A 13,709-nucleotide genomic window follows, 5' to 3' on the forward strand; every position below is an offset into this window, starting at 1 on the left:
GAACACTTTAATGTACATCTGGATTTTATTTTAGTTATTTTTAGAATGTAATTGCTGTTACTAGAGGGGTTTGTGCACTGGTCACAGGAAAATCTCTGTCCATAGTATCCACGATTTTTGGCAAGGATGATGGCAAGAACTTCATTAAATATTAATATAGAAGCTATGTAAACCTGAGTTTCTCTCCTGTTAATGTGTCTGGATGTAGAGTACAATGGTGGTGGTGTGTTGTTTCTCACCAGTTAAGTTGTTATCAACTCCCACTGCAATAGCAGTAGCCTGGACATCACATCCTGGTGGATTTTTTGGTTGTTGTTTTGTTTCTTTTGTTGTATTTCAGCTCTGGATTTCTTTTATTCTGCATATATTTATTAATTCATTTTATTCTCTCTTAAAAAGTAACTCTTTACCAACTCTTCTGGATACAAGTCTGTAAAAACTTAACATCGGTTAAAACGCAGTAGACGCATTCTAAAAACCCTCGGCTGATGCCATCAGCGATATTGAAAGCCCAATTTACCTTTTCCAGTACAGTGCCTTGGAGATTAGTCAAGATCAAAGGCTGCCTTCAATGTTTTTCGTCCTGCTGTGTCTGAGCATACCAATTTCAGTCGCTAGTGTCATGCAAGTAGGTGGTGTGACTGCCTTTTACTTACAAGAGCTGCATCCTGACAAACGCATCTAGCCAAACAAGTTGGACGCCTTTTCACATCTGGGTTCTGGGGGCAGCAGTTGTTCTGAGTCTAGAATGTGGTGCGTGTCTTTGGACCCGCCACGAGATGCAGGAGCCACTCCAGCACAGTGCTTTGTGCAGAAGCTGGCAGGGGAGAGGTTTTTACACGTCTTGGCCAGCGTATGCTGAAGGCACAAGGATAAAGACTAGGGTTTTTTTTTGTGTGTAACAGTGGGTTCCCCAGAGCCCCCCTTTTCTCTTCGGTGCATTTGTTTGTTACAATAGCGTGCTGTATCTGTTGCAGTGCCTAGCAAACAGGGACGTATAGGAAACAAATTAACAAGTAATGACATTCCAAAAATAGAGCACAGGCATTATTTATCAGAGGAACAGGAGACGTGCTCCCGGTGTTGTTCCACCTCTGACCATCCTTTAACTGAAAGTGTCCTGTCATTTTAATATATGCAGAGTGAACAAGGCTGAAGTTAATTGTCATGTCTGAAAAATAGCAGAGGAGTTCATAGTGCTTACTAAACACTGCAGCGGAACTGGTAAATGAAACCTGACAAGGCCTGAAAAATTATAGTCTCTGTAAGATGGGATGTATAATACAAAAAGGATGTGTGCTGAGTTAAGATTATTTAACATGTTGCAACAAGGTGTGCTTCACTGGCTACTGCCTTAGAGATGGCACTTTTTTTCTTGTTTTGTATTTAAACCTGCCAGCCCTGAGTCGGTGAAGTCTACCCGTCCGTTATTTATTATCCAGTAAATTACCCTTTTGGCCGAGGGGGGTGGTGCAAAAAGAGTGGAGAATGATCAGATGTGTATGTTTTGGAATAGTATTTGTTAGTACTGATGAAAGTGCCAGATTAGGATAACGATGGATCAATGCACTCAGCAATATGATGCTGAACAAAGCAATTAACAATGTAATTGTGATGCTGTTTGCTTCATAATTTAAGTGTGACTGCTTTAATCTTAAAAGATAAGGCTCTGGTACAAAATAATTACAAGCACCCCTAAACCTCTTTATTAACTCAGTGCACTTGAGACATTGTACTTTCAGTTTCACAAAGCTGTAGTTAAGGCTCAGTGGCATTTCTAAGTCTGCTGTGTTTTTTCCCCTCCCCCAGAGGTTTAAAAATACGTTGAGGTTTTTTTTTTGTGCTGTAGTTTCTAGTGTAGTATATTGTATTTAGTTTCTTAACAGGCACATTAAAACATTTAATGAGGATTATGGATATGATCCTCTTTTCATAGCTCCTTTCAAAAAGTACCCATTGTGCTTACCATATCTGGCACATTCAATTATGAATGGGTATTTTTAACCCTAAAAATCAGCGTAGCTTTAATGCTGTCATGTTTTCTGTGCCACTTAGCTGTCTCATCTGAACACTGATGTAACCTTTCTTCTGTGTGATTTTTAAGGAACTGGATTGAAAACTGGACAATAGGTACACTTAAATTTGGTAGCCAGGCTGTGTGGGATGCTTAGTTTCTAGAAACTGAGTATCTGCAGCTCATCCTGAAAGCAGGGAAATCAGTTAAAGGTCAGTGTTGATCCACTTTAGATCAAAACATGCTAAATGCTGTTTTTGTGTGTGTACTCCTGTTTTTTGGTTGAGCAGTTTCTAGACAGGAAATAGGCTTGTGTTGAAAGTGGTACTGGTGTGGTGTGGCTGGTGAGAGCTGAAGGAGAAGTTCACTGCACAACCTCAAATGCCAAACTACTTAGAAAAATACTGGCTCTCAGACTGGCAATTGCTTAGTGCATGACTGTGCTTTGATACGGGCACTCTAATAGTCTAACTCATGTGAAGCAGAACAGGAAACAATATTGAAATAAAATATTTTGTCTACTGAAAAAAAAAAAGTTAAGAAGTTGGCTGTTATCTCCACACTCAGAAATGTAAGCATGTAAGATTAGGGCAGGGATAACAGAGTCGAGTGGTCAGCTTTCAATATGTATGAGTTTGTGCTTTCATTAGCAGGAAAATACCAAGTGTTATTGAAAAGGAGGGACCTAATTTCTTTTTCCCCCCTCATTTAAATGTCATAGACAGTAACAATGCAATGACTTATTAGATTATAGAATTTTAATATCCTGGTTGATTTGTAGTCGTAGTAACTTGAGGTCTAATTTACTTTTGATACATGGAAAAAAATTTACTGTAGTGTGTTTGGTACTAGCTTCTTGTTTGGTTTACTGGGTAGAGTTTTCAACCCTCCTTCAGGTTGCTTTAATTTTGTCTTGCTCTGTGAAACAGAATTGAGAATATCTGTCTAGGTTAAACCACCACAGTTACCCTGCCAGTTCTTGTAAGATGGTCCTCTGCAGTGTTTGGCCAGACTAAATTAGTGCAAATGCTACTCGAGCCCTTCAAGGGCCTTCAGATGATTCAGGAGGCTATTTTTTGTTTACTGCAGTTTGTATTTGAGAACTTGTGTTCCATTGTCTGTCTGAACAGCTCAGATACTGACATCCATGGAATGAATATTTACTTGAGAGGAATATAAAGGGAATATTCAAAAAGTAATTTCAATAATGGCAGGATTTTTATGTGGTCTTCAGTCTAATACTTCTGCAGGGGAGTTCTCTTTTCCCTTGCATTTCCAGTCAAATAGAATCCTTTTGATACTTGTGTGTATTGGATCTCCCACCTTTAAGTGATTTTGTGCTATTTCTCCTGCATAGGTCAGGCTCTCACTGAGACTTTTGTTAGGTGATTCTGTTGAGCTGCTTCTGTTCTTGCACAGGTGTGTTTACCAGCTTAACAAGCTGTTGTAGAAATGTGAGGAGAAAAGCTGCACATGAAACTGAATGGTGAATGTAATTTTTGCTGTCTTTTAGATTTGTGAAGACTGTCTAGTGGAGACATCAGAAAATAGCCCTTGATGGGTAAAAGACCATCCTGGGGAAGCTAGGTAGCAAGCTCTTTACTGAATGTAGTATCAATCAGGTTCAGCAGTTTTACAGAAATGAGCATCTGAAGGATTTAATTTCCCACAATGTCCAAATGTTTCTGATACTGCATTTTAAGACTCCTTAGATTTTTTTCTTCTTGGTGTGTGTGTGCTTTTGTTCTGGTTTCTATGATTAGCAGAGGCTGATTTAGCATAAAATGGTGTTATAGAACTCTTTAATTAGGAGACAATTTACTCTTGATGCTTAGTCTTACGTGACCACATTGTCAATCAACCTTCTAATTGGTAATTCCAGTTCACATAAATAAAGCTACAACCTGTATTGTCAGAGGGGTGGTTACAACAGCACATGAATGCACATGCAACCAGTTGATATGAAAAGCTTCAGTTTAATTTCTTAAGAAATGAGCTATTCAAATAAGACTCCTTTACCTGCCTGCTACTGATTACCTATGAAGTAGTCTGAGTAGAAGTATCAATTTTGAAACTCTTGATTTTTGGATAGGACTATGGTGTGTGCTTACATGTGAATGTCTCATAAACATTTCCCAAGAGCAATTTATTTTTCTAATTAGCTTCAACAGCCTCTGCTTTATGTAGCACTTTAAGCAGTTTTCAGTAAATCAATTCAATCACACAGCTGTTGTTTAAAACTTTTCCTAAGTTACTGTAATTCTCCACAGAGAGCCAGAATCTCACTAATTAGTACACTTAATCATACCTTGTATAAAATGCATGATAATATGGATTAATCATTCCTGGAATTCCATGAAAAACCAGAGTAACAGAAACTTGAGCGTTCATAGCTCTGAAAATAGTTTCCCATTCTCATCTACTAGTGATGGACCAAGCACCGTGTGCAGGCAGACAAAGTGGCTGTGGACTCAGCTTTTACTTGCCAGTCATTGCTCCATAAAATAATTAATTGAAGGTTGCAGCTTTTTATAGTAAGATTTAAAAGTTAAGTTCGAATATCCTCAGCAATTTCATTATTTCTTCCAAAGTGTAAAAAACAACCACCTCAAAAAACCCAAACAAAAAACCCAACCAACCAAAACCCACTCCCCAAAAGACAACCAACCAACCAACACAAAACCCCCCAAAGAAACCCCCAAACCATCAACCCATTTAAAAATGAATATTTGATTCTGAAGGGAAAGGAAATCCAGCTGCTGTTTGTGATGTTAAGATTCAGAGTTTTAGCACATACATTAGAAAAGTCAGTTATTTGCAGTTATAAGGGAGGGTCTAAACCCATTTAATATTGTCTCAATGTTGAGTGCTTGCATTTTTTGGTAAGATGAATAATATTCAATTTTAAAAAATGGAAAAGCTTGGTTTTTTTTTTTTTTAATATATGGTCTCCCTTTTGTTTTTCAGGATGTGACTTAAAATGACTTCTGATTCTGAAGGTCTTCTGAAAAATATGCTGTGCTTGAGTGTTTGCTAAGGACAAGTAAGTGATTGATTTAATATTCAGACTCAGTGTACTTGAATAGTTCTATTCCCTGACCATTTTTAAAGCTACAATGTAGAAATTGTATATGTAAGTATGTAAGAAGCATGCTCTTAAAGAATAAAAAGGGGAGAGGGAAGAAAAGGAAAACAACCAACCAACCAACAACAACCCAAAAGAAAACCAAACACCAAACCCACCCCTTATTTCACTGCTCCCAGAAAATGAGGTTTCTGAGTTTATTTTCTTGTGGATTCCTGTTGATGTAAATGGGAAACATCAGCTGTCTCTGTGGTCAGCCTTAGAACAAAAGAATCTTTGCACAGTTTCAATAAGATTTTGAATCAGAAGTTTCACTGGAAGGGTATTGTACTTTTACTGTACGTGTGTTTGAGGGAAATAAAAGTTTCAGGTAACACTTTTCCCCTAAGAATATGGAGTTGCTCAATAGAATGTCCTCTAGTTTTATTTATATCAAATACAATTTAAATATTGGAGGCTTTTCTTGGTATAAAGCAGTTGATTACCATTTGCATCTTAAAGAAACACGTGTGCCTTATGTCTTTGTTTTTAGAAAGGAGGATTATATTTAATGCCTAGCCATTATATACAATTAAAAAAGTTCCAGACCATTGTCATGATTCATTGCAAAGGGCTGGTTTGATTTAATTCTTTATAATTGGCTTATTCTGGAGAATGCTAATTGCCAATTTATGCTTTTTCCCCTGGTGAGTTTTTCAAACAAGAAACAGCTCAGACAGAAGAGGATCTAACCATGCAGGACAGCACGAGTACATGTAGTTAGTGTAGGAAATGTTGATTGTTTCATAGGACCAAAAAAAAAACCCCAAAAACTTACTTTATGCAAATAGTATGATTTAAAAAAAAAATAGCTTGGCTATGTTTTTCATTAGCATCATAAGCTGTGCTCTGTGGGTTTTGCTGTTTTTTGTGTGTGGTCAACTATTTCAGCTAAAGAAACCAACCCCCTAAAGCTGAAGCATCTAACTATATTTTGGGGCCTTTGTTAAGACAAAACCTTCCCAGTTTCCAGGTACTGCTGGGCAAGTAGGTCTGTCTTCTACAGCTATGGTCATGGGGGAATAATGCTTGAGTTGGAGAAGGAAACCAGTGCGTTGAAAGACAAACTTGCAGGAAGCAGTCTAATGTTGAGTTAATGCCTTTCCAGTTTGTATGAGGGTAAGACAAGTAAGACATTTAAAAATGGTCTTATCAAGCTCAATGCTTTCAGCTTGCTGTGGTTAGCACTTTTGGATGGCCTTTGGACTTGAATGCTCTCTGGGAAAAGGCTTTAGGAACTTGTGTGCTTTCAAACATACTGTATTGTTGACATGCATCTTTTTTTTGGCAGACAAGGACAGAATTTCAGAGGGCTAATTTTTGGGGTTATTTGTTTGTAAGTGGTAGTGTAAAATGCTGCTGTTGTCAGTAAATTCCCCTCTTTTTTTGTTTGTTTGTAAGCCTGTAGATGTCTTGTTGCAATGGGTGGATTAATAATTACTATAACTTGTTTTACCTGTCACATGCAAAACCCAGTACCTTTTTAACAGTCCTTTTATTGTTGTCACTGAGAAATTAACAGACCTGACATGCAAGAAGTGTGTAGTATATTGCAAAGGTTGTATAGGTGTGTACCTTATTAATCAGAAGTGGTTTTTTTTCAATGCCCTTGGTGATGAGCAACAAAGGGCTTTGTTATTTTTTTCTTTTCTTATTTCCTCTTTTTGGGTAAGTGAGAGAAAAGTTGGAAACCCTAAGATTATATGTGACAAGATAGAGTAGTGCAGAAATTAGTACTTAACATTTGCAAATGATCATAAGAATTGGAACGTTTTCCTCTGACTGTTGCTGCCTTTGTTTCCACTCCACTGGTGGGATTAAGAACAAACAGCTGATGACATTAAACAATACCTTGCTCTGAAGACTGTGAACAATTTCTTATGTTCCTTATGTGTATAATTTTTTTTTTTTCTGAAATCTGTTGTAAATCTTAACTTTGGAGGGCTCTGGCCCTATTTACTTGCATTCATCTTTGATACTACTTTGTACAAATATATACCTTCTAAATTGTTTGGCAGGAGCCAGGGCTTTGTTTTTGCAAATAACTTTTGGAAAACCATATTGTACAGAACAATAGAATAGAATAGAATAGAATAGACCAGGTTGGAAGAGACCTTTGAGACTGAGTCCAACCTATCATCCAATCCTATCATTTAATCAACTAAACCATGGCACCAAGCACCCCATCCAGCCTCTTCCTAAACACCTCCAGTGATGGTGACTCTACCACCTCCCTGGGCAGCACATTCCAATGGCCAATCTCTCTTTCTGTGAAGAACTTCTTCCTAACATCCAGCCTAAACCTCCCCTGGTGCAGCTTGAGACTGTGTCCTCTTGTTCTGGTTGCATAGCATCGTGTAATCTGTTTTCAGTAGCTAAATGGAGTGTGGCATAAAATGCTTTTATCAAGTGTTCACATAAAATGACAAAATACTCCCATCCAGTGGAGTAATATAGGTTGTTTAATTTAGAAATTGAAATTAGTTGCTGGTGCTGATGACATCAGACTAGCAAACATGTAAATATTATTTGCATGGATATCATCGTTCATTCAGTACCTGGCTTTAAAATGTGTCACTTCCAAGAAATTATTTTTAAATCATATAAACTAGGGACAGATAAATTTTAGAAAAACCTAGCTGGGTGTCCCTGGGTAGAATTTAGAGTCAGCCTTTCTTTGTCCTTATGTGTAATTAGTCTGCTGTAGCTACTGACATTCTAAGCAAATACTTGCGTGCAGGTTTCATTAAAAATTTCCTAAGAGGATGTGTTGATAGCTCAAGTCCCACTCTTGTCCTTCTGTGCAGGAGGTTTGCATCTGCCTTTTGAGCTAGTACTTGAAACTTTGAATTAAAACAGTAGAAGCATGAATGTGGCTGCTGTTGTATCTATATTTCCATTATGCAATATCTGAGCTGCTCACCAAGGCAGATGAAGCTAGTTTTTAGATCCATTTTAGTTACACAAATAATACACCTATTTTTTTAATGCTTCCCTTACATAGGTAATGGTGTGCAGTATAACCAGCAGAGGAGTTTTTCTAAGCCAGTGTTATAGGTTCATGAGCCAGAAATAATCCCACTGCCTGTTAGCTCACCAAGTAGGTTTACAAAGATGGCTGTGTCTAAATGTTTTCACTTTTGGGAGTGAAAATGCATAGATGTGGTGTCTTGGGAAAGCTGTGTTTCAGAGTTGTCTTTTGAAATAATGATTAACTTCAGAAAAAACTCTCACATACATTTATTTTTGGGAAAACCTTTTAGTTCATTGGAAAATACAGAATGGTTTGAGTTCGAAGGGACCTCGAAAGATCACCTAGTTCAACCCTCCTGCAGCAAGCAGGGACATCCACCACTAGATCAGGTTGCTCAGAGAGCCTTGATGAGCCTAACCTTGAATATCTCCAGGGTTGGGGCCTCAACTGCTTCCCTGGGTAACCAGTTCTAGTGTTTCACCACCCTCATGGAAAAGAACTTGTTCCTAGTATCCAATCTAAATCTTCTCTAAAACCATTGCCCCTCGCCCTATCACTATAGGCCTTTGTAAACAGACTCTCTCTACAGCCTTCTCGTAGGCCCTCCTCAATTCAATGAACTGAATTGAATTCAGTGAATAAATATAACACCTGGTACTTTTTAACTGTTGAGTTCCTTCATTATTAACTCACTGAATAATAGTTTCTTTTGTGAATATTTCCTGTAGCAGGGAAATTAGTTTGACTACTAAGAATTTGAACTGTAAATCCGTCTGTATTGAGAAGCAGCTTCTGTAATTTCCTTAGCTAAACAGTTTCAGAGTTGTTCTAGGCATTACATGTGTTCCCAGCTTGTAATGATACTCCTAGGGAAAGGAAATTCATGTGCAGGAACTCTGCAGCTTCAGGCCTGAATAAAGCTTGCTTGGGTGTAACAGTAGGGCAACAGCCTACATGAATTACCTACTTTTGTCTTCATTTTCCAAACTTCTATATTTAGGCACTGAAAGCTTTTCTTAAAGAGAAGAAAGGCTATATTCTTGGACAGGCATCATTGTTTTGAGACAAAATGGAATAATTTTGGGTTTCTGTTTAATCAGTTCATGAGTTATCTGTCAGTACAGGCAGGTGTTAAATCAGAAATGACATTTCCATTCAGAATCATTTAATGCAAGCCTGTTACCCACAAAACTACTTTCTGATGAAATGTCTGGCTTAGCTCAAATTTTCAACTATTTAATGTATTTTAAATCTTTCCTCCTCTTAAACAGAATTTACTCTTGGCTTCTGGCGTACTTGCTGTGCCCACACCCTTCCTGAGCTATCCATAAGTCTTGAATGTTAAGCTCTTCCTCTCTCTTTCCGCAGTAGCTCTTAACCCTGCAGCTCTGTACTCTGCCTGGGAGTGCAGTTGCAGGGAAGGAAGCAGGGAATCTCAAGTGTGTGTGTCACCTGCAGAGTGACTGGGGATTCAGCCTTACCCCATGGTGTCTGTAGGCATAAGAGCTCATGAGTCATATGTTCTGTTGATTGTCAGCTTCAGATAATCAGCTGCTTTTTGCGTGATCACAGCCTGTTTCTATAAGCTGTGTTTGACGCTGCTCACTTGCTCACACGGGTCGGTTTTCATTCGGCTGCTTAATTGAAGTTGTTCTCCCAGCAGTCGTTCGGGGCTGTACTGTCATCTAGTGGTGTACGCTATGTTATTCCTGAATGTAGCCTAAGGTGGGCCACTATGATTGGATTTCAGAGTTTTGCACTGAAGTAATGTATAATTGAATGAAAGTCTTCAGGCTTCCTCTTCCCTCTTTCAATATATAGAGTTTTGCCTTCTTTGTCCTGGTATTGCATCAAGTATTGAAATGTAAACCAAGTTTCTTATCTTTGTCGGTCCATGGCCATAGTTACAGGATTAGACCTCTTTTGCAACTGTTTATTTCAAAAGCAAGATTGTTTCACTGTTGTTTTTCATTTGATTGTGATGTACAAGGTATGTTATTCTTCCTCTTAATGCCTGTCAATTAGGATTGGTTATGAAAACAACTTTGTTAAGCATAGTAACACTTGCTTAAACTGCAAGCACAGAGAACTTGTGCTTTAAGGAGATGCTGTTTTCCTTCTGAGCTTTGTACATGTGCCAGTGTAATCCAGTGTCTGCTCCTCAGTGCAGCCAGCAGTCCTGTGTCCTGTTGAGCTTTGAAAGGTTTGTGCTGCTGGAAGAATGTCCTTTTCAATGCTCCACCCATAGCTAACATCCTACAATAACACTATCAGCTATTGCAAGCAACCCCCATGCTGCTTCATGCAAATATGTTCTTGTGTGGCTTTGCCCTTTCAGTTTAGACTTTAGAAAGGATCTATAGATAGCAGTATTATTTTTTTGCCACAAAATGCCAGTAAGCAAAAAACCCAATCAGTCAAGGTTACTACATCAAAAGTAATGCACACACTTCTTTTTCTTCAGATGTCTTGTCCAAGAGGCACTTACCTGTCTAGATGCCTTTCTAAGCACTTGGTTTCCTTTGCTGCAAGGGTACACTGCTAACTTGTGTTTAACAAACTTCTTGTTCACCAGGGTGCCCAGATCCTGTTCTGCAGAACTGCTTTGAGTCAGTTGGCTGCCAGCCTCTCATGCCTGAACATAAACTTAATGTAGATGAAAGCACAGCTATCAGGTCCTTGTCCTTGTGATATGTGATGATCTCCCAGGGATTTAGTCATCCTAAGCCAGTTATTTCTAAAACAGTGATAATGGTGGATTTTGCTTGTCAAGATCCTTAAAGAGCACTTTTTCCCCCCTGAGAAGTTTATTAGTACCTGGGCTATATGTTACAGAAGAGTTTCTCTTCAACTAAGTAAGTATGAGCATCTTGGCTAAACGTTTAAACTCAGTTACTGTCATTGCTGTATGGGGTAAACAGCTGCAATCTCAACCAGACTGTAGTAAATTTATATTGAATATGGAAATGTCTGTAAAAAGGATAAAATCATGCTAAATTCAGTGTCTTGCTGTCATTGTGGTACAAAAGGCCCCAAACACAAATTAGCAGATTATTTTATAGTTCTAGTTAACTTCTAAGATACTTTGTTTGGATAAATGGTATAGATCTGTTATAAAGTGTTTGCCTCCCTCATGTTGTTGATTGTGGCATAGCAGGATCTGCTACAGGTGTCTTGGTGTCATCTCTCCTCTGTGTCTGTGTTTTTCCTCTTGGGAGTCAGGGGAGGTGAATGTGATGGATGTATAATGTGCCAGGCTTGTTTAACAGAAGCAGCCAAATATTTCCTTGGGTTGTGGCCCAATCTTTGAGAAAGCAACAGAGCTGAAAACCTTCTGAAGCCTTTGCTTGCCTTCTCCTCAAAGTTTTAGAAAACTGTTCATCTTAGAAGGCCTAGCAAGAGACACAAAATTAAGACTACAGTAAGCTGTTGGGTTAGAGGTGGTAATTGTAATCTGTTGGTATTGTACAGGGCCAGGTTTGAAGGTGTCATTTGAGGCCACTGCTTTACTTAAGGTTGGATTACATGAAGAGAAGATAAGGAGTGTACAGAAAAGGGAATTTTACTCAACATTTCTGTATTTTCAGTGTTCTGGTTGCCCATCCTTCATTGCCTTAGTGCTACTTGCCTTTTTCTTCAATGGTACCTCACCTTGCCCTTAGTATTTAACTACATTTGGGCATAACATACATTTGTCATTTTGTTTCCAAGTTATCTGAACATACATTAAAACATTGAGAGTGTTTTTGTTTTCAGACAAATTGGTGCTATACATAGGCCCAGTACTATGGTGCACAATGGCAAACATCTCTGAATCAAATTAAATTAATTTTTCACATTTATCTCTTCTTACATTAAACCTTTGTAAACCTATGTTTTGGCAAAGCATATAGGAAAAAAAATAATATGGATTGCCAGTAAAAATATTCACACACAAATCTGGATAGGCTCTCTGCATTTTGAGTTATTGAATGCTCTGCATTGAGTTGTTGAGTTCTCTGCATTTTGAACTGTTTGAAAGGTGCATTCACAGTTCTCATTTTATTGCTTTTAGTTGCTGATGCATGGTAAAGATGAGTGGACTAGGAGAAAATTCCTTGGATAGCTTGACCAATGAGTCAAGGAAGCGCAAGGCGTTGCCCTGTGATACACCAGGTGCAAGGTAGGTCTACATAGACCTTTCTGGATTTGTAAATAGAGGTTTTTAAAATAATTTTCAAGTTTTTATTGCTATTAAGAGTAAGTTCTACTTAATTTTGTTAACTTGAATAATTCCTTAGGCCAGCTTCTGTTGTGAAGATGCACAGCTTTGGTGTTACATGTAGATGTGCCAAAGCTGATGAACTGGGCTCTGTAATTAGACTCTTGTGGAAATGTTAATAGAGTGAGCATATAAGAAATCACTGAGGCTGTGTTTGCAAGGTGAAAGAAGAAAAACTTCTTGCTCCACAGAAATTTGAAAGGCAGCATCTTCTATCTGATAATTGATTTGACAGACCTCATTTCCGATGGCTATGGTCAGCACAGAATACTGCCATAGGTTCAGCTTTTTTCCTTTAATTCCATTTCTCCAGTTGAGTTCTTTGCCAGTTCATCTCAAATTTTTGCATTCTGTGCTGTCTTCCTAACCCCCTCACTTAACTCTGTCAGATCATCCAAGGGACTCTGTTTTCTGTGCCACTCTCACCTCATGGGTTCCTACCATGTTAAGTGTTCTGTGTTACCCTTTCATGTTCTTGTTCACACAGGGTATTGACCTTTATTAAATTTGTTCTCAGAGTCACCAAAACACCAGGCACTGTGTGTAGTCACATTTCTTACTCTTATGCCTTCTCAATGTCCTCTGCTAATTACCTGCATTGTGCAACAGATTGTGTATGAGATCCTTGAGTTCTCCCACCATATCGCAATGTCTTTGTGAGTTTTCTCCATTCCAGTTTTTTTTCCCTTTCTCCAGTGTCTATCTGTTCATTCAAGAATTCTGTTTGTCAGTTTGTCACCCTTCATTAGCTTGCTTTCTTTTAAACCCCTGTTTTATCATGTTTCTGCATACTTCACTCAGTCTTTAACTTGATTTCTTCTCAAAGAATTTTTTTTTGTTTCCCTCCCTGTGCCTATTCTTGACCCTTCCTTCCCTGTGCCTAGTCTTGACCCTTCTTTTTCTCCTGAGTCCTTGGCATACACTGTGTATGACTCTTCTTTCTGCTGATTGAGGCTGCAGACAGTATCTTCACTCAGCACAGAGCTCTCTGTGTGAAAAGGAGAGATTTTATCCAGCAGCATTTGGCTGTCTGAGGTTCTGCTGTTTTTTGGATGTTGAGACCTTTTGTTCTGATGCCTAGAGGTTTCCGAGACATCACCTTCTGTAGTCATCTTGTTACAAGCAAACCAAAGGGATTTCATAGGATGTTAAAATTATATTTAATTTCTCTAATAAATTATAAACCACATTTAAAGTAACTTTTAAGGTTCAGATAGACTTCCTGCATGAAGACTGCAATTTTATAACAGGCCGTTGCTATTTTCATGAAATTTGACTGGAGTAATCAGAGGAGGATTTTTGGATGACTGACTTCCTCATATCCTCTTGAGATAAG

At 38.4% G+C, this 13,709-nt stretch overlaps 1 protein-coding gene across 1 annotated transcript in view; it reads left to right on the top strand.

Moving 5' to 3' along the window:
- The window catches only part of NCOA3 (nuclear receptor coactivator 3), an 86,180-nt gene that overhangs the window by 49,553 nt on the left and 22,918 nt on the right, over window positions 1-13,709 (top strand). Inside the window, exons 4-5 of the mRNA XM_054173419.1 lie at window positions 4,982-5,057; window positions 12,167-12,274. Of these exons, the coding sequence (XP_054029394.1) occupies window positions 12,177-12,274 (98 nt within the window). The 5' untranslated portion in view covers window positions 4,982-5,057; window positions 12,167-12,176. The remainder of the gene's footprint in view (window positions 1-4,981; window positions 5,058-12,166; window positions 12,275-13,709) is intronic.

The sequence above is a fragment of the Dryobates pubescens genome, chromosome 26 (assembly GCF_014839835.1).
Source record: "Dryobates pubescens isolate bDryPub1 chromosome 26, bDryPub1.pri, whole genome shotgun sequence".
NCBI lineage: Eukaryota > Metazoa > Chordata > Aves > Piciformes > Picidae > Dryobates > Dryobates pubescens.